The 21,478-nt window shown below is 33.6% G+C and overlaps 3 protein-coding genes across 6 annotated transcripts; 1 reads left to right on the top strand and 2 right to left on the bottom strand.

The window, feature by feature from the left end:
- Positions 1-1,210: 1,210 nt before the first annotated feature.
- LOC111023922 (DET1 complexing ubiquitin ligase) lies at positions 1,211-4,231 on the top strand. Of its 4 annotated transcripts, none has more exons than XM_088124941.1 (4): positions 1,211-1,496; positions 3,505-3,562; positions 3,750-3,764; positions 3,871-4,231. In XM_088124941.1, exons 1-4 carry the CDS (start codon positions 1,413-1,415, stop codon positions 3,990-3,992), a joined length of 279 nt encoding a protein of 92 aa, XP_087981067.1. In that variant the 5' UTR covers positions 1,211-1,412; the 3' UTR covers positions 3,993-4,231. The 4 variants fall into 4 exon arrangements, with proteins under 4 accessions (XP_087981067.1, XP_087981066.1, XP_022157124.1 ...); XM_088124940.1 differs by having other exon boundaries at positions 1,220-1,496; positions 3,502-3,562; XM_022301432.2 differs by having other exon boundaries at positions 1,229-1,496; positions 3,703-3,764.
- Positions 4,232-5,886: 1,655 nt separating this feature from the next.
- LOC111023948 (heavy metal-associated isoprenylated plant protein 39) lies at positions 5,887-6,680 on the bottom strand. Its single transcript, XM_022301474.2, has 3 exons — positions 6,524-6,680; positions 6,363-6,438; positions 5,887-6,276 (listed from the first exon to the last, which is right to left on the bottom strand). Exons 1-3 carry the CDS (start codon positions 6,527-6,529, stop codon positions 5,978-5,980), a joined length of 381 nt encoding a protein of 126 aa, XP_022157166.1. The 5' UTR covers positions 6,530-6,680; the 3' UTR covers positions 5,887-5,977.
- A 6,666-nt stretch (positions 6,681-13,346) lies between these two features.
- Positions 13,347-20,165, bottom strand: MDAR6 (monodehydroascorbate reductase 6). The gene is made up of 17 exons (XM_022301459.2): positions 20,006-20,165; positions 19,731-19,908; positions 19,529-19,628; positions 19,322-19,399; positions 19,010-19,081; positions 18,397-18,515; positions 18,208-18,292; positions 17,987-18,076; positions 16,085-16,186; positions 15,906-15,995; positions 15,375-15,455; positions 14,632-14,703; positions 14,463-14,557; positions 14,267-14,355; positions 14,117-14,179; positions 13,998-14,038; positions 13,347-13,551 (listed from the first exon to the last, which is right to left on the bottom strand). The coding sequence occupies exons 1-17, from the start codon at positions 20,013-20,015 to the stop codon at positions 13,417-13,419; spliced, it is 1,500 nt and encodes a 499-aa protein (XP_022157151.1). The 5' UTR covers positions 20,016-20,165; the 3' UTR covers positions 13,347-13,416.
- Positions 20,166-21,478: the final 1,313 nt, after the last annotated feature.

The raw sequence follows: 21,478 nt of genomic DNA, 5'->3' as shown, positions 1-21,478 counted from the left end.
GGTTGCTTTTGGCGGATTGCTTACTACTAGGTTGGATCGGATGTGAACCTGTGGAGGCACCAATTGTTACTATTGGACACATTTCTATATTAAGTTTAGACATTGGACGTCTTTTTAATTGTTTAATTTTGTAGTTAGATTTGAATATATGTTTGGTTAGGTTAAGAAATTTGTTTACTTACTATTTTTATGCATCTCTTTGTTGAATTTTGTGCGTTGTTACTGACCTTTTGTTGTGGATATTCTCATCACTCTACAAAATTATTGTTCAAACTTTACGGACTAACTAACAAAGAGTGAAAGAGAGAGAGAAAACCTGAGAATAGCTATTAGAACCAGTGTAGTTTTTTAAACATTATTCAATAATTAAGTTAGATTAGAACTTTTGTGTATGTAAAGTAGAACTGAGTTGGAAAAACATTTTCATACTTCAGTCGTAAGTGGGGACATCCTATATATAGCAACTGAAGCATTAATCATTACTTCGTTGGATTTGTAAGTAATTTAGTGCTTGACTCTCGTTGGGCAGCTAATTGTCAAATGGCCTACCATAAGACACGTGTCATTTACTTTTTATTTAAGGAATTATTCAAGGTAGGTTTATATAGGTGGTGCCATATTAGCATCTTGCTTATAGAGTAAGGTAACATGTGTGTCTAACCTCTGATCGACCAAGGTATGACCTTTCGACCATGTTACTATGAGGTATAGTTGTTTAGTTTTACTCGCATCTCCACATGGTCTCCCCACAATGACACAATTTTGCCATCCACAAATATTTTTCTAATTTAATTTTGAGACTATATTAATTTTACCATTTATTTTAATGTCTCCTAATAATTATCGGATAGACATTATTCTTTTGGATTGGAGAACTCTTTCTTTGGTAGGGTTTTTTCCTTGCGGGCTATTTTTTTTATGCCCCTGTTCATATCTTTTTGTTTTCATTTGTCTCAATAAAAAATTTGGTTTCTCAGGAAAAAACAAATATATAATTTATTCAAATTTAGAATTTGATTTAGCTAGACTAAAATTTTAAGTCTCAAACTAACTTTATTTAGCACATATAAAAAAAAACAATTTCTTAAAGAAAAAAAGTTTCATCGCTCAAAACGTAATTAAAAAAAGTAAAAAAAAAAAAATTTTGCCAAATCGAATTATAAATTGAATTGTTTTGGAGAATTATTTGAGCTAAAATTGTTACTCCATGGTAGTGAGTATAAAGTTGTTACACTGAGCATCCACTGGTTGTAAATCGATGGCGCTGTGACTCCCTAATGACTCGCTTCTAGAAGCGACATTTCTCCGCTTTCTTCTTCTTCTTCTTCTTCTTCTTCCCCCTCTCTCTCTTTTCCACAAATTTCTCCCTCTGTAGATTTCGGACACCCAAATTCATATTCAGCAGCATTTTCATGGGGTCTATGCTCGGTGACCTGCCGTCATATGACCCTCATAACTTCAGCCAACTCCGACCCTCCGATCCTTCAACTCCTTCTGTAAGTTCTCATTAATGGCGATACCACCACACCCTTTGTTTCTGCTCTCGTAATTGATTTACTTAATCGTAGAAATATTTCATTTATTTACTTGATCCTTGGTGCTTTCCCTCTATTTGTGATTTTTGTTTGTTTCGTTTCTATTGAATGGGAATTTGCTGGAGTTGCTGTTTTGTTAAGATGGGGTGTGAATTGTGATGAAATTGAACCTACTCGTGATCTTCTTTACTATGTTGTTGTTTGGGTTCTGCTAGTTTTTGGTTGTGTTCATTGGCATTATTGATCTGTTTTGATCTATTGGCACAATTGAGTCCCCGGGAGCGTGAGATTCGTAATTTTGTTCTCGTTTTAGGACTCGGAAACTCTTAAATTCTTGAAATTTTGATATGTGTGTACTTAGTTTAGCTAAGTTAGGAGATGCAGAGTACAATGGAGTTTGCAATTGATGTGTTTGATCCAGAAACCTGAACGAGGAAGAACGTATTGAAGTTCATTAGTTTTCTGTCATTCTACTTTACCATTTTCATGTTTATGTTGTCTTATTCAACATAAACACTATATGTTTGGTTGGAATTATTCCCACTTTCTTTTGATGAAGAATACTGCATGCTGATGACGATATGTGGGTGCTACATGTTATGAATTTTCCGTTTCTTACTCAAAGATGGAACTTTTATGATCTTTTTTTCTTTTTTTGGAATCGACAAATCAAATTATGATTTCGTTTTAATTTTACCTTCTCTTCTTCTCACTCTATTTTGGTATGTTTTGTTAATCTTGTAAAGTCAGCCCTATGAAACAAACGATTCTGTTAACTTGCAAGACAAATTCACTATAATGTGATACTAAGGGAGCAGAATCTGCAGGAACAATCACCAAGTCACTGACCTTCCAGCGAAAAGAATCTATTTACTTCTCATATGTAGGTTCATCTTCAAGTTTCTAATCATTTTGAAGCCTAAACATGCTTTTAGTCCTTCATGTATTTGGACTTGAGTAGCTGCAACCAATTTAAGTTGCCTCTTCAGTTGAGTATATGTAGTCTGTAGGTTCATTGAGCCAAGATAAAAGGTCATGTTACAATGATAAGTCCTCAAATTTCAGTGACACGGATCTCATTTATACTGCAAATAGTTACACTGTGTTCCTGGTTTCTCTGATTTCTTGAGTAGTATACAGTTCATATTCAACGGTTACACTTAAAACTCCAATGAAATACTTTTTTTTTTTTTAATAAGAAACGAAATATATTAAACCAAAAGGAGGAAACAAACTATGGGCAAGGGCCAAGGAGGCCCTCCCTAGAAAGCTACCACATCACACCTTGTCAATCACGGGAAAGTAAAGCTAGAATGTAATTACAAAGAAATCTCCAATCAAATACTTGATAAAAAGTTGTAAGTTTTAAGAACAATTCTCCGTACGTAGAAGGCACCTTAGTGTTTTGCCTTTGTCTTCCTGCCTTGGATGAAAACATTAAGATAATGCATAAGGATCGACAACTCTAGCAAACATTAGTGAGAAGTTGTTGATTGAAAAGATTCTAATATCTTAACTAAAGCTACCAAACGTCAAACCCTTCTTTGGAAGAGAAATCCTATTAGACATAAGACAGTTGGACACCAATTTTTTCATCAAAGCAGGTTAGAACCGATTTTTCCCTTTTGATTGTATGTACAAAACTAATGCTTGCTTTTGATATATCACCCATCTTTGGATTTGTTTCAAATGAGGACACTTTACTTGAATGGCCATCACTTGTTAATTTGCCGAGGATTGGGTGAACATGTGAATGGAAGAGTTTGTCTGGACCAACTAAATACTTTCATCAAAGCTTAAAGCAGTTTAAATTCTGTACTGTAATGCAACATATTTATACAAGTGGAATTGCCAGCTGCGAGAAGAGTGAAAGAAGAACCTGAAGAAGAGTTAATTATATCTGTAATGAACAAGCTGATGATTGAATTGCTCTGCTAATGTCTAAGACGGTTTCATTTTTATGTAGAAGATGATTCCTGCAACCTATCATCCCACCCACAGTAGGACTCTTCCACCACCAGATCAGGGTAAGCAAGATAAATTGTGCCTTCATTGCCATGCTAAGGCTATATGATTTTACAGTGTTGGCTTTCGTTTCCATATCCTTCTGCTGTAATATCTGGAAACAGCTTGGTTCTTGATATCGTGTCACTGATTCTTACTGCAGTTATAAATACTGAGGCTAAAAATATACTTATACGACATATTTATCAGCATACAGGAGAAAAGGTTAGTAAAGTATGTGGTATGCTTTGATATAAAGTAATACATGGGTCAGCTTGTGAGACCACCACTCACATTCCTTGTGGACTTTCCCTGGTCTTTCTGATGGCAGTCAAGGACAAAGAGACCTGCAGCCGAGCATCCGGTGCCCGAGCACGGAAGCAAGCAACCAAGAGCGTCTACTACCAACACTTCAAATTGAGCTCAGGAGGACATATTCTTCCAACAATGTAAAATCTATTCTATGTTGTGAAAGATGTGTCATGTCCTGTATAATGAGAGCAGATTGTCTGCTCAAAGAAGAGACAGCTCGGCTCGATATTTTAATGTTGTATATAGATTTTACTCCTAGTGAAATTGTCACAAACTCAGCCACCAAATTGTCCTCACAATCATTGAATTGTAACTATATGAGTGTGTTTCCAAACAATGGTTAGCAAATTATCACTTATGGCCTTCCATTCTTCTTTCAATATCTTCTCTCTCTGTCATAAGAAGTTTTCTCAAACGTGCTGTCTCTTTCAGAAAAATGGCCTTGTTTCGTCCGATCATTACTCACAGGGGAGCTGAAGCAGAGGGAGAGGGAAAAGAGTAATTAGAATGTGTTCCTCCTAGTTATTCTTGCTGGTTTGGATCATGTTCAAGGTTGTTTGATTATTACAAGGTTTTTAGTTATTGAGAGAGAGAATAGTTATGATGGCAAATCGATGGTGGAAATGGGAGAGGAAAGTTTGAGAATGAACTGATTTGCCCCAGAAGCGAAAACATTCCAACAAGTTTCATATACTCTTCTCGAGACAACTGATCCATTCCAAGTTTCATATACTCTTCTCGAGACAATTGATCCATTCCATTCAACAAATGACACAATAATTAGAGTCTTCTTGTACACTATAGACATGAGCGCAGCAATGAAGATTGGCTCAAGGAAGATTGACTTAGTGTCAAGAACAATTTATGCACACAAGATCGATTCAATTAGTAAAATAAAGTTGGAATATTAAGGATAATGGGTACCCAATACTCCAAATATCTCTACAATATTACGATACTGTCTGTTTTGGGCCTAACTCTTGCAGCTTTGCTTTTGGTTTCACTAAAAATGTCTCATACCAATGAAGATAATTGTTTTCATCTATATACTATGGATCATTCCCTTCCCTGATCAATGTGAGAATTTGTTTGCACTCTTTGTAAACCCAACACGAAATTAACTCAGTACCTGGCCAGAAGAAGTCAGAAAACAGTGAAAGAAAGCAGACCCATTAGAGGAAATCGAATAGGGTTCTTGATGTTGAGACTCACGTACCATTGGTAGTTGGGTTTGATGAGTAAGAGCTTCCACGTTAATTTTATATCATTTTAGATTCTGTCATGTCAACTTTCAATTCAAAATATTGACAGATGTGACTAAAAAGATATTTCTGAAACCTTTATAAAAGGTTGAAAGTATTATTGAAACTTTTGAAATGATAGATACATTTTCGATACAAAGGACAAAGTTCAGAAAAATTCTTGTAATAGCAAAAAAAGCTTACTGTAAGTTAATTAAAACAAAAAATAATCTATGAATTGAATAATAAAAATATAACTAATGATTTATCCAAATATTAGAGACAGATATATTTAGCCTATCTTCTCTGTTTACATTTCCTCCCTCCCTCTCACTTTCTCCATCTTGTTATGCCCATTTAAGATGGGTGTTCTAAAAATGAATTAGTCATACAATAATATTGGATTGTCCAACATGTTTCATTTTTAATTTCACTCAAAAAGTCACACACGAATAAAAATAATTGTCCTCAGGCTACGTGAGACTTTGGAGCAATTCGAATATTGTCCTAAACTTATTCACATTATTTTTCCTTGTTTGCATACATAGCCAAACACATTGAGGATATGTCTAGGAACGATGGTGGGATGAATGATTTTGAAAAAAAGAGATTGAAGTATAATTGAATTTTCAAAATTATCGTGATACCTTACCCATCAATTTAAATGATTTTAAACTTTCCTAAAATCAATTTTTTAATTTGTCAATGGAATGTGATTTTGACGATGACAAAAAGTTATTTTAATTATCTAAGAATTACTCTCGAACACACCCTTGATAAGTATAGGAAATCAGTGGAGGGAAGGCTGAAATTGACATATTTACTCCAAAATGAAAACATTCCAACAAAGTTTCTCAAAACTCAAAATTATTGATCCAAATTCATTCAACATATGACACAAGAATTGGGATTCTCTTCTACACTCAAGACATGGTAATTAGCAGGATGCCAATGAGGATGCCCCATCTGCATAAGTATCTGTTGTAGCTGCTGCTCAGTTGTGATCTTTGGCTTCTCCGGTTCTTTCTTTGCCTCCGGCTTCTTCTCCTCCTTCGCCGGCCCGAAGCTGAGTATTTCGGCGCCGGGCCAATGCTTCCGTATCTTAGCAGCCACATTAACCGGGTCGACACTCCCAATTACTGTCAGCTTCTTGTCCTTCATCTCCATCGCGACGGATTCAACTCCTGCAGGTCACATTAAAAAATTTAAGTTGATGGTCACAGTAAATTCAATCATTTTTCCGTATCAGGTCCCGGGAGTTCTGGATTACCTGTAAGTCCAGAAACTGCCTTGAGGGCCTTCTTCTTTTCTCTGTCATCGTGCAAGTCAAGTTTCATCACCACTTTCTGCAGAAAAGAAGCAGCCCCATGTTAGTGAAACAGAGGAAATAAGTGAAGCAAGAAAACAGAGTGTAGGGAAACAGAAACTCACGCTCATTTTGAATTGGGTCTGGGAATTCCAATGGCTATTTGAGATTGGGAGTGAAGGGGAATAGAGAGATAAGATGAAGATTCAGAAGATTGAGATTGGTTTGTGGAATGAAATTGAAGGGAATGGCTTAAATAGTGAGAGAAGGGAAAGGCAAACGAATGGTGCTTATGAGTTTCCTTGGAAGCTACGCTTTGGATTCAACATGTTGGAGGGACCAAGTCTTAGTCTACGTCAAACCAACACAAAGTCCTCTCCATTGTCCCTACTCAACACATTTTTTTTTTTTTTGCAAAGAATAGCTTTTGCTATGAAATGAATTTTCAAATTCTAACTCTCGAGCTCGAGTATGGTTCGAATTATGTATGTTTAATTAAGAATGTGAGTTCGATCTCTCACTCTACATATTGTACTAAAAAAGAAAAATTGTAATGGTTAGCAAAAATCTTTTACATATTTCAAAATATAACACCCGTTTTTAAAATTTTCAAATATAACAAAAATTTTCACTTATATCAGTAGTATATCAGATGTATATCACATGCAAGTATATCAGATAGCAATAATATATCAGATGTAAATCACATACATATATCCGTAGTCAAATATATCAAAGATGTATATCGTTTTGATATTTGCAAGCTAAATCTCATCTAAATCAATTTTTCTTATTGTTATATATATATAGATTGTGATTGTGCCAAAAAAGGTGATATAGTGATTCTCTCTTTTTTATAAATGGGAAATAAATAAAATGCTTGGATGAAAATGATATATATTATTTTTATTTATTTATGGAAATGAGTTTATTAACCCATAAGGTTTTATTTAGTATTTTATAATTTGGCTTACCCAAATGCAAGTCTTTTTATTGTTTTATGTTTTCAAATATTATTTTTAAAATATTGATAAATTTAAAAAAAGAAAAACTTTCGAAAACAACGTTTCATTTTTTAAAGAGTTTCTAAATAACAATAATAAAAATAATCCTTTTGGAATTCAGATCACCTTTTAAGGAAAAATGATATAAATAAATTTTTATTCATTAAAGGAAGTTATCAAAACAAATCATTATTTATTTTATTGAAAAATACTACTAAGTACTAATGATGTAATGTTGTAAACAGTAGTTCCATCTTCTAATAGAAAAAGGAGAAAGGTGAACTCAAAATCTATTAACCCAATTAAAATTTAATCAATTAATTAATTTAGTGAAAAGAAGCTCTCTTTCCAAAAAATAAAAGTATTATATAGTGCTGCTTCAATTACCCATTTAACCTTCAAAAATTCTCTTTATATATATATATATATATATATATATATTTATTTATTTATTATTTTTTTTGTTGATTCCTTTTCGTACGGGAAGACCTGAATGAATTCCACACACGTTCCTCTCTTTTTTTTTCATAATCTTTAGTCTTTGTTTTTGTTATCTACTACCTAATAAAGAATTCAAAAAAGTTAAATTGACTGTGAACGTGTTATAATTGAGAAGTACGAATTTTTTTTACTAGATTGATAAAAACAAAAAAGGAAAGTGGGAGGATAATAGAAAAGGATAGAAGTTTTATTTCGTATTTTAAAATTATGTTTTGTTGTTGTTTTTTTTTTCCTTTTTAAATCTATCTAAAAATAGTCCTTGATCTATCCTACACACCTAATATCTTTATTACTATCTATAACTAAATTAATAATAATAATAATAATAAATGATTAGTAGAATGAATTTATTATCAATATTCTAATCACCTCGCTTATAAAAAAATGACTATGATAACCGATTCGTAGTTCACTTCTTCTTGGGTGTGTAGTAGTGTCAAACAAAAATACTCAACAAGCATTAACTCTCCCTCAAAAGGATGTTACGACTGATCACTTCCAACCACTAGTCCTATCTTCAAAAAGGTAACGATTTCAGATATGACCAACTTCCATAGTGTGACAGGCGATGTGTACAAGGTCCGAGAATGAATTCACTACCATATGACTGAAACGTTAATTGGGTCGATTTCGATCCATTGAAAACCGATCATGTACACTCCTAGGTCATAAAAGCAAGAAACAAAAAAAAAAAAACTATAATTTCATTTAAAAAGAACTTGTTTGTGTGTGTAGGCAGCTCAAAATGTCAATATAAATAATATTATTGATATATCATTTATATAATTAACGTATATGACCGATACAACAATATAAAGTATGTGATTTAGAGACTGATGCACTCGTGTGCATGGAGTTAAAAATGGAAGGGTGTCCAAGCCTTAGCCCAATCAATAGGCTGGAATCGAGTTTCGGGTTTCGACTCGTCTTTCTTAGGCTCTTCTTTCTCTGGCCCGACGCTGAAAAGTTTAGCTGAGGGCCAAACCTTTCTCACTTTGCCAACTATGGCAACTGGGTCTGCGCTTCCAATCACTATTATTTTATTCTCTTTGGTGTCCGCTGCCATGGAGGCAATGCCTGCAAGTTTTTACCAAAAACCACACATCTCATCAATGTTTTCTTTTCATTACTAAACTTTTAAAATCTCTGTTTTCACAAAAGTTTTGTATAATAGCTTTTTAAAATTAATAGAATTTTGTGTCTGAGACACTTTTGTAGTTTTAATTAGCTTTTTGTTTGGATGAATTTAAATTTCGTGATTGATTTAAAATTTTTTAGAACAATAATTAAATTTCTTTATTTAAGTTTTTATTGAAATATGAAAAGGAAATAAAAAAAGTTTACTGATACTGAGTTAGACTTTTACGAGAAATTAAATATGACGGGTCAAATAAATAATTCATTTTAAAATTCTATGAAATATATATAATCTTGCCACCCTTCTGATTGAAAAGTTTTTCTGTAAAAACAGCATTTGGATGGAATTGGTACCATTGAAAATCTCGAATAACCCAATAATAAAATTAACAAAATTCATTTGAAAAGACGGAGGAGGTGGTTGATCTTACCAAAAAGGCCAGCAATCGCTCTGAACACCTTTTTCTTTGTCTTTTCATCGCTAATTATTTCCACTTTCAGCACAACTTTCTACAGATTAAATAAGAAAAAAAAAACCCCACCTGAAGAACTTGAAGAGAGATTGTGAGAGAAATTTAATTAATTACCATCATTTTTTTTATTTTTTATTTTTTTTACTAAAGAAGGCTAAGATTTAGGAAGAATTAGAGGGAGTTGTGAAGAAGAGGAGAAAGAGAGAGAAATAAAATGGGTTGAAAGCAGAGAGAAGGAGCTATGGAAGATAGAGAAGCAGAAACCGAGAGTGTTTTAATTTATAGAGTTTCATGCTGAGGTGGCTCTTAATTTTCAAACTATGATACTTCTCCCAATTGTTTTCCACGTGGATGTTGTTCCAGCACGAAATTCAGAAAATTGAGCACTCTAACTCAGTATAGGTTCCATTTGCTTTATGACATTTTCTACTACTCAATAAATATTATTTAAAAATAATGTGGATCTATGGATAAAAGTTAAAATAATATATCACACGTCGATTTGTGAACCGTAGGAATAGATACTCTTGTAATAATGAAAAAAATTAGTTTATTTTTCTATTCTAAAGATTATATATTATTGTTACCTCCAATGATATCTTACCAGAATCCTAAGTGTTTTTTGCTTAATAAGACTTTCAAATTCGTATAGATTTCATCTTTTATATTAAAAAAAAAATACACTTAACTTTTAATTTATATCTAATATATTTTTTTTAAGCTATTATAATTTCTCGAAGTTAGCCCTATATATGTAATTCTTAAAGAATATAATTAGTGTTCCCTGAAACATTAATTAAAATTTTAACAATGGACTAGATATATAGTCCATGAGGTTGGACTCTCAGCAACTTAAATACAAAATCAACTTAATTATTTAGGTCTTTCACTCGAGAGTAACTTCACGGAATTTAGAGTAAATTGTGGAAATAAAATGTTAAAATAATAAAAGATTTGGTATGGAATTAGAGTGTGAACAGATCGAGCCGCATTGATGGCTGACGCGTCTGCTCCATCAATAGCTTCGAGACGTTTTTAATTTAATTTAATTTGAACTTGATTGGGGGGTACATAGACTTTCATGTTGACTTTGACTTTGAATTTTCCAATTAAAATAAAAACGACTTAGAACCAGAAAGACCGGAAAAAAAAACAAAAGGGAAAAAGGAAAAGATCTTCAGAGACTGGTTCGAAACTTCTTCCCTTTTTTCTTTTTAATTCATTTTTACATCTTTTTAGAAAGTTAAATGATGGATTTGAAATATTCTTTTGGATCTTTTTTTTCTTTTTCTTTCTTTCCAAGATCTTATTCTAATTTTTAGAATTTGACAAATTCATTGTTCCAATCATTCATATAATTTGGAGGGAGTAAGTTAGGTGGGAGATTCACAACCGACTTATTTATAATTTTGGTTAAAATATTCTTTTAATCATTTTTTGATTCATTTTGATCTAGTACTATTAAAATATTCATTTTAGCCGTTGTATTTTTTAAAACAGTTTATTTTGGTCCCTACTGTTAATAAGTAACATATTTGATCCTGTGACATTTTTCTTAAAAGGACTAAGAGCCTAAGTGGAAAATTTTCCACGTAGGCTCTTAGTCCTTTTAAGAAAAGTGACACATCACCAAATCTGTTATTGAGGATTAATATTAAAATAAACTATTTTTAAAAGTACAGAGACTAAAATAAATTTTTTCAAAATACATGAATCAAAATAGATCAATATGACCCAAAGTCGAAAGTATATAGACAAAATATTTTAACCTATAATTTAATTGGTTAAAATATATGTAATGAGATTCAAATCTCCACCTCCATATAATATTTAGCTAGAAAAAAAAGGTGATTGATAACTTTCAAGCACTCGAGTTCATTAATTGTTAGTAAACCATTTTAAGGATAATTTAAAACTATTTTATAACGATTTGTTCATCAAATCATGGGTGAGGAGGCTTTCTCAAACCTATACAATTTTATTATTTTTTAAATTAGACCCATAGTTGGCAATGGCATGAAGATTTTAAAATTTAAAAGGACATTATGATAAACAAGATAGTAGAGAAACCAAGTCCCAAAGTTACGAGTTTGTTAATTTTACGAGTTGCTGCGAGTTTATTGATTCTACAAACTACATGAATTTGTCAAATCGAACCTAACTCAACACATTAAGACATCTATTTCTAATCAAAATATCGTTATTTTGAATCTCCACACCACTATAATGTACTAAAGAAAGAAAGAAATATTTATATTGTTGATGGAAAATATGACCTACCACATGGTGAGATCATATACGGCCAACCTCATTAGCTCATCTACGGCCAAGCTTTTGTCCATCTAGGAAGAGCTCTTAAGCTCATCTACGGAAAAGCCCCTAAGCTCATCTACGGAAGATATCCTGTCCATGTAAAAAGAGCTCTTAAAGCACATCTACAAAGTAGTTCTTAAACTCATCTACGTAAGATAGCTAAGTCCATCTAGTAAGAGATCTTAAGCTCATTTATGGAATAGTTCCTAAGCTCATCTACAGAATAGCTTCTAAACTCATCCGGAAGATCCTAAGTCCATCCAGGAAGAGCTCTTGAGCTCATCTACATAATAGCTATTAAGCTCATCCATAGGCCAAGCTCCTAAGGGACAAGCTTTGACGTCATGCGAGTTCCATCGATAGTTCAATATTGAAGGGCAAACTGTCGTAGGATCAGAGGTCGGACCCAATTGCTCCAAGGCAGGGATAAATCCAACTCAAATTATTACTGACTTGGGTGTTGGAGTGGCCTACCTATTTTGCAGATACCCATGAAGAACACTCTAAGTACCCATCCCGACCTCCCAGGTCGTACATCAACATATATTATAAGTTTAGGCTTATACCATTTTTTATACTATTTACTAATTTTAGAAATCATAATCCTCCCAACCATATGTAAATTACTCCAACTCAATCTTTTTGACCTCATGCACCATGAACCTAAATTATTATAACTACGGGTCGAAGCACTCATCGTCAAGACGAGAGCAAAAAAAATAAAATCAAGTTAATTCCATTAATTTTGCTTTAGTACTGACATGTGTGGTAGAGAACATTTCAACCAAAAATATAAATTAATAGTTTATTCCATTAATTTGAATAACTTTTCTCGATCGATTCGATTTTCTGAAGTATAAAACTTTAGTTCCTGGGTTTAATTCTAATAAAGTTTGTTGTCTCTATAGCATCAATACGATTTTTATCACATTTGTTAGTTTCCGTCATTTTTGTTTGGGTCGGTCAAATTAAGAAAAAAAAAAGACAATTTCAGTTCAGCATTAATTTCTTTTTTATCCTTAATTTGATATTTCGGTTTTAGTAGAAAAAACTGGAAAAAGAAATCAATTTTTATTATCGTATCAATCTTCACTCTAGATTTTCAATATCAATAAAAGTTACGCCTTTCTAATATCAATTGTTTCACCCACTAATTTTAACAATAAGCCAAGTAAAAATCTAAAAAAGCTCACAAATTTCAATCAAATCAAACTTCTCATAAAATTAATTTCAAATAATGTACAATTTTTACTAACTCACTCGCTAATATCCTTTTTAGTTTTCTCTAAAGTTCTATCAATTTTGTAACAAAGATATGTCCATAATTCATTAAATGCTCCTAAGAATACCTTTTTCAATGACTGTTCAAAATTAAAAACTTATAAAGTAAATTTTTTTCAACACTTTTTGAAGTTTAAAAGTAAATATCGCAACTTCGATCTAAATTTAAGGGCACCTTAATGAAACCATATGATAAGAAAAATAGTGTCCTGAAGGAATGAGAATAATAACCAAATAGCTGAGAAAATTCAACAACCGAAAATCTTTTATTACTGATTGAACTGCAAAGGTCAAACATTTCATTATAAATTAAACTGCAACTCCAACCTGCTGTAAGGATGCTCGGGCAATATCCAGCGCTTCCTCAACTGAAGACGCACTTTGAAGTTTAGCCTTATCAACCAAAGGCTGCAACCTTGCCAGTTTGGGAAGAAGTTCAAATTCCTACCATGAAAATATAACTTCAAACATTAGTTTTACTAATAATCAGTTAAACAAGCGAACCACAAGCATAGCTAACATAGCGAAGCAAGACATATGTATGTATCCAATCATGAGATTCAGAGTTTGAATCTCCACCCCACACGTTTTACTAAAACAATAATAATAAGATAAACAGTAACAGATTTGTATTGTTTAGTATCTGCTATGCATGAAAGCAATTCTCCGGGAAGGCTTCTAAAGAATTTTGTAATTATCGGTTAAGTGTTATTCTTTTATATTAAAGCTCCTATACATTGTATAGAGGGCTGTTTTCTTTTTCTTTCTTTTTTTTCTTTGTAATTTTCTATATTATTTCATTTCCCTCAATAAAAAGAAAAAAAAAACAAACAATTATCTGGGACTGATTGGACTTAGACCAAATAGTTACTAGAAGTTTGTGAAATTACCTCAGGACTTCCGCTTTCAAGAAGAACCCCTTTTAATTTACCTGTGCAGCAGATAGAGTAACCTTGTCATCTACATGATGTTAAAAGCTATAGAGGTAGAATGGATGTGCTATATTTACCAGAATGAATCCAGAAAGTAGCAATTTTGGGATCGAAGTTCCCAATTTCAACTGTCTCACCAACTGTGAAGGGAAACGATTAGAGTCAGAAGACATGATGATTTAGGAAAGAGAACTTCATACAATTTTGGGGGAAGAAAAGCTTCTCACCATTATCCCCGAAAAATTGCCACCATATTTTCCTAGGGCTTCCTTCATATTCAAACACCCTTGAGTAGAAGTATGGAAGATAATCGTATCTGGTAGTAGTGTAAAGGATAAGTATGCTGTTCCTTCGAGTGGATAATGAATAAAAGAGATTGTTTAAGATTCAAATGCCAGTCTCAAAGAAAGTAGTCCAACTTACGTTTGAGTTTGAGCAGTTAATAAAGCTTTGACACAATGCTGAGCTGATCGACGAGCATGATCCACGTGTTCAACCCGAGCTACACGGTCATACAGCTGTTTTATTCAAATCCCAATCATTATCCAGTTGAAAATGGGATCGAAGAACAAAGGTACTTAAGGAAAGATACCTTTAATGGGAATGCTGCCACATCTCCAACTGCAAAAATTCCTGGTATCTTTGTTCTGAACAGGCCATCAACCTAGGTCAAAAGTGTATAGCTTAGCCTCTTTCTACTTGTAATAGAAGTCATTTCCTTGGATATTTTAATGATTCAAAAAACAAATTATGATTTTTTCAAACTCAAGGACAGTTGTGGAACCTACCGAACAGATCCTGTTAGAGTAAGGTTTTAAAAAAAAACAAATTATGATTTGAAACTGAAGTGACACTTAGTGGCAATTAAATTCTGGAAAGTTTTCATAACCTCGCAAAAGTGCACTATGAATAATGCTGATGGTGATACAGAAACCAAAGTAAGGTTCCTGTCCTGCCCCTATTGGCCTACAGAGAGACGTGTTAATGGAATTCTCTCATATAGAAAAGGAAAAATAATAATCCCAACTCTATCCAAATAGAGTAGGCAAGAACATGTATATGTCAATTGTCAAACACATACACAATAACGAACATCTATGACATTTTCAATTCGGTAATTAGTTTGGATGATTAGTTCTGGCTTGATTGCTCCAAAGACTAGTTTATCCTCAAGTAATGTTTTTCATTAAAGGCATGTGAAACAATTAAACTTCTCCTCAACTCTACTATGGAAAACTTTTGTCGGAGTACAATATCAATAATTTAAGACTACAAAAAAGCGTCATTTCTTAAGTAAAAATAATGAAGAATTTCCTTCACATTACACTAGTTTACCTGTATACCACCAACACTGCTATTTAACCCTACTCGCTCAAACGGACCAACAGCAGGCTTTGCACCAATGCCGATTACTACCTGGAAAAATGATAAATGAAATAAGAAAATATCAATGCACCGGGTTTTCCTAATTGACATGTGCAGTAAAATGTTGTACAACCGAATTTTCTGTATTTATCAAACACGTGAACATTGAAAGACATTCCACTCAAGTATTTTGTGTGAATAGCCTACTCATCACTAGAAACGATGGGAAAAAGTCCCAATAATGTGAAAATCGTTCCATCATAGTTGGATTTTCATTTGCTCGAATTGTGTTGTGTATATGGCTTTGTTCCCATCCTACTCAGGTAAAAACCTCTCTCTTCTAATCAGACCATGAGAAAATGGATTGATTTTGGGATTTTGCTTGAAGGTAAATGTCTACAGTTTGGGATTCATAGCAAGTGACAGGTAAAGAGTGTCAGGCTATTCCCACTCGAAGTTTGGAGTAGACAATTAAGAAAGAAATATAACAAAAAATAATACCGTGTCTGCTTCTATGGAGGATCCATCCTCAAGTTTAACAGAAGTGACACAACCATTTGCACCAGCTTCCAAATGTTTTATGGAGGCCCCCTGATCAATGGTGAAAGATAGCAATGATGACTATCAAATATTCAAAATTTTCATAGCAGTAGCAGTATTATCACATATGAGAGAGAAACCTTTAAGAATTTGACACCATTCTCCTGGTAAAATTCCTCGTATTTTCTGGCCAGTGAAGGTGTAAAAAGTCTTTGTAACAGATGGTCCTCAGGAAATATGACCTACAGCGTTTCAAAAGCAGGGGGAAAGGAGTTAAAGACAAAAGAATTAAAAATTTGAACCCACAAATACAGAACGATGATTAAATTATGAGAAATAAATAAAAAAAATAAAATAAACAACAAACATATATTACCCATCAGGGAGCACTCATCCACAGTTCCACTTAATATAGTTTCCTTATCTTATTTACAATTTGGCAAAGTTAATTATGTGATCATTTTGACTAAACTGCAGAATATGCTAGTTTTAGGATTACATAGTGCTCAACATTTCAAATCCCAGCATAGCTACAGTATTGACGGTAAAACACAAAATATCAATGAAAAACTAGGCTAGCCAACAATTGCAATGATCTATCTCTATCACGATGAAATTTCAAAGATTACCCAGGCCTGTCGTCCAAGGCTATAGACTCGTTGAATACAGTTAGCTGGCTTTACTAGAGCAGTACTGGTCTCAGATAAACTGTGCAAGCTGATTGTGCTGATTGAAAAGTGGTGAAAAGCAATTATATGCTAGCCATCACTTTTTTTTCCCAAATTCCCCAAGCTAACTTATATTGTCCCAATGATATATTAAAACACGTACACAAAAAGGGTAAGGAAGATAACTAGATAGAATTTAAGTTTTTTGTTGGTTCCAAACAAGGAACTAGGAAAGGGCTAAATAAAATTGTTCTGTCAACCGAAAACTTTACAGTCAGCATGCTCCCAAATAATACAACTGGGAAAGTTCCACAAATTTAAAATCAAGATCGTGCATGGTCCTCTATGATCACCTGAGTACTTTTGAGTCATAGACAAAGGGTACGGCAATGTAGGATTTAACAATTAAAAATTGAAATTAACTATGAAGCAACAAATATTAATAATTTATCACAATTGCAAACCAAATGACACAAAGCACAAATTTGAATAATTTGTAGCACCATTTAACATATCTTATGGAAATAATTCAAAATTTTGTTCAAGGTTTTCCAAAAGGAAAATTATATAATGTCGGATAGTCATTAGTCTATTTGAAAAAAACAAATACAAAAAGCATTAAGAGCCATTTGCCTGCCCAGTTTCTAGAACGGGAATATATATGGATTTCAGCAATCCTAATTCATCTCAAGGTTCTGCCTCCACTTCCCTAGAAACAGATGCCTACGCATCCAGGAACTGTGCTTAGGGGATCAGTGCTTACATATGGTTATTTTATGACTCAAAATGCAAGGGTCTTCTGAATATCCACATGCCCAGGAGTGCTCGAGGTTAATTTTTTCCTTTTTTCCGTACTATTATATCTTTCATCTACTTCTTACCACTTTCCCACCAACAATAGGAATTTTTGGAAATTTTGGCGCACACAAGACATACATACATAATTTTATTTTATACAAAAGTTCAGGTTATTTTTATTGTTTATTATTACAATAGGTAATGAACTTATCAATGATCAAATGATCTTCAATGCAAAAATAGTATTGTATCTTAAATTGCAACTATTTCAGTTCAAGATTCTTGTGTATATACACAAACAAATATTGTCACACCAACTCAATTTTAGGTTCTTAGTTTCATGGACATCACATGAGACCTCGAACCAAACAAACCATAAGAATAAAACAAATAGTAATCACTATCTGTTTCGAAACAAAATAGCTCTCTATGTCTTATCACTTCAATTAAATGAAAGGATGGTACAAGAACAGGAAGATTAAATTAGCCATTAGGTGAACATAAATTTCAAAATTTCTCCCAGAGAATTAGTTAGTGAAGTGAACAAAATACAAGCAACATAGTAGGCATCCATACCGTTGTATCCAGTTTCCAACCAACAGCTGCCGCAGCAACTTCCATACCAATATAACCACCACCAACAACCACGACCTTTTGTGCTTTCTCCTGGAAAGGAAATGGAAATCAATTGGTGTTGCAAAAAGTACAATGTAACTTCTGGAAAAAAAGAATTCACACAGGTTAGAAAAATATAAGTGAATCTGGATTGCACGCAAGACACAAAACTAGTGAAATACCAATGACGATATAAGTGAATCTGCATCTGCAACATCTCGGATGTAGTGAACACCTGGTAGTCCGCCACCAATCCTATCTGGAAATCTGACAATAAGAGAGAAGAGATATTAGAGTTTTAGTGCAATGGCACCTATCAAGAACAGTATATTCTTAAAGGGAACTGGTGGAAAAAGATAGAATAGCAGCACCTCGAGGCTGTACATCCTGTTGCTATTAGAAGGGATCCATACTTGAGCAGTTTTCCTGAAGTAGTATTCAGGGTTTGGTTTTCTATGTCAATACCCGTAACTTGATCTTGATAAAACGTCTGAAAGGTGAATAACAAGGGATATTCAAAGCAGTTTTACTACACAATGGACAAAGCATGGAACCAAATCTAAAAAGAAAATGAAAACATTTAATTGCAAGCCTTACAACATGGAGAAGATTAATCAAAACCTCGTATTGCATATTATGAACAATAAAATACACGCTCATCATATGCAAGTATAGCATTTTCTGGTATCTATATGTCCATGCGTACAATTAGCTACAGATCATTTTATAATGACTATTTTGGCGACCGCCAAATTTCACATCTGGCATGAGAATAATATACATGGAAACATAAAAGCAACAGAAGTCGAGAATGACCTTAAACATTTGAAGACAACACACGATCATACTCTATGATATCTTAATAATATGGTGGCAACATCAAAATCTAGTGTTCCATATTTTCTGTAAAAATTATAACAGAAGCTTCAAAATATTTACTTGAAAAGTACTTCACGTAAACAGAACACAAAAAATGACATTTACCTCAATACCTTTATCCTTGTACCATTCCGGAGTTTGTCTTTCCCCACCAGATCCAACACAAGTATGAAACCCCTATAAGAAAAGTAAAATCAAATGTACTTCACCACAACAAAGGGCCAGCAAGAAGATTGGATTTAAACTATATAAGCAAAAGGCGATAGTGTACAATTCCGATTGACTATCGGTCCTTAACAAATTCCAGAGTTCACTAAATGGCCAAGCTTAGAATATACGAACAAAGAAATGGAAAATCAGGTTCAGAAGATTGACGGCAAATTTAAACAGTAATCTTCGAGAGCAATTATATCTTACAGGCAGGCGAGCTGGTTTCTTATCGAGAGGAAACAAGTAACCTTTTGTGAGAGCCGGACGCTCGTATGGCGCAAATGCCTGCAATAAAAATATCAGTCGCAAGAATAAGTTAAGTTCACAGTTCAAAGCGGAAAACAAGCTAATTCAATGTCTTCATGGTCAACATTTTAAAATATATGCGATCAAGAACATATGAAACCGAATCACCTCTTTAGATACTATACAAAGCCGTCCATCGGCCATACCGTGCTCAACAAAAGTACGAGCCGCATAACCAGCAGCATTGCCGCCACCAACAATCACAAACCTTCAAGAACCAACACAAAAACCACAAAAATTCATCCTCCAACCCAAACTTCCTTCGCACGATCCAACACAAATCTGGACAAAATTAAATGAAAGCACTGACTCTCTATTCTCGTTGGCGAAAGCCGTGGAGGCAGCAACGTAGCTTCTCCGGAAGCCTCTGAAGGCAACCGAGGAAGGCCGGTGAGGTCCGCGAAGAGGACCAGAGTTGGGGCACCACAGAGAGAGCCCGTGCTTCAGCGACACAGAGTTAGAGGCAGCCGCCATCACCAATCTACGAACTGCAAAAGCTCGCGCAAAAGAGAGTGATCAATGAAGAAGACGGCGATCGGAGATGAATCAGAAACTTTGAACAGCGATGCGGCAGAGAATGCAAACCTGAAGACATGGAAATCGAGGAGAGCGTCGGCGTTGGATATATATACGATAGAAAGCAAGAAATTGGAGTAAATCATTTGCGTCTCTACAAGAGTTCCAAGGGTCGTGAGTGAATGTGAATTTGCTACTCCGCAATGGCTCGGCCATGCGTGTTCCATTTCATTCCCGTTCCACGCTGACCAATTTTTGATTGTCGGTCTGGTAGTTGTTGGACCATGTAGGAAGCGGATGGGCCGAGCGGGAGCGACTTCGGCCCAACAAGAATAAAACTGATTCCGCAAAGTTTAGGAGATTTATACTTCCAACAAAATACATGGAGAGCCAAAGCGAGCAGTTGACATATATAAAGTTGTCATTTTAAACACAAAATAAGCTATCGAAACTAGATTAAACTCTAAAGACTATATTGAAAATTTTAAAACCATAGGTACTAAATTTAATTTAAGCTCAAACTATACAACTCAATCTATTTTCTCTTTTTGTGTAATTTTATTTTATTTATTTTAAAATAACTTTGTAAATTTTAATTACTTTCATTGTAGTGAATTTTTAAATAAATTTTGATCATTAAAAAAATACTAGAACCAAACAGTAGTGTTGGATACTTTTTTGCGTTAAGTACTTATAAATTAAGTCATTTCGATGATAATATAAAATAAAATAAAAGTCACCTTTTGTGAAATCATCAATCTAAGTCAAAAATATTTTAAACTAAAGTATTACAGTTGAAGCTTTAACTTGTGTTATAAGTCACATGTATCAAATGTGAAAATGAAAGATATATGAGAGTTTTGGGTATAAAACAAAGTATTTTAAACCATATATGAGAAAATAAAATAGATGCAAAATTTCATATTTTTTAACATTGTCATATGTTACTTTTGATCTATGGGTGAGACTTTCATATAATAATCTATCTGAATTTCAAACCCTATGGTTAAATCAACTATGGAGTGCTTTCCATGAAATCATCAATCCAAGTCAAAAAATTGTATTTATGACAGCTGGGTAAAAGTTCAAATATTATTTCTCAGGTTCGGAAAGAATCTAAGGCTCCAGGTTTAGGATTTGGACCAAGATTCAAGATCCAGATATGACACGTAATTGTCTCGACATTCCTCTAAATTCTGTGCAACATGGTTGCACCACTCTAAGCTACTTAAAAGAACGAAGACTATTCCTACAAGCCAACACGAATTCTTTCAACATGCTTTGTTCTTACTCAAATGCTTCTTGAGTTCTTATGATTGAGTTGCCAAAAAGGAAGGTGCATATTGTTAGTAAAGGTAGTGACTATCAATTTTTTTAAAGTCTTTCTTAACCGTGCTTCCATGATCTCAAAATCCCTCTATTCAGATGTGGTACTGGTTGATTCATTTACCTCTCGTCTCTATTTGGACATTACATGAGAGCTTGTCTGATCCTTAGTTATTATTATTTTTTAAGAGTAAAATAAAGCTTTATTAAATACTA

The sequence above is a fragment of the Momordica charantia genome, assembly GCF_013281855.1.
Source record: "Momordica charantia cultivar OHB3-1 chromosome 6 unlocalized genomic scaffold, Mcharantia_2.0 BLBB01000006.1, whole genome shotgun sequence".
In the NCBI taxonomy this organism is placed as follows: domain Eukaryota; kingdom Viridiplantae; phylum Streptophyta; class Magnoliopsida; order Cucurbitales; family Cucurbitaceae; genus Momordica; species Momordica charantia.
Note: the sequence above shows the minus strand (reverse complement) of the source record. Positions and strands in the feature narration are given on the sequence as shown.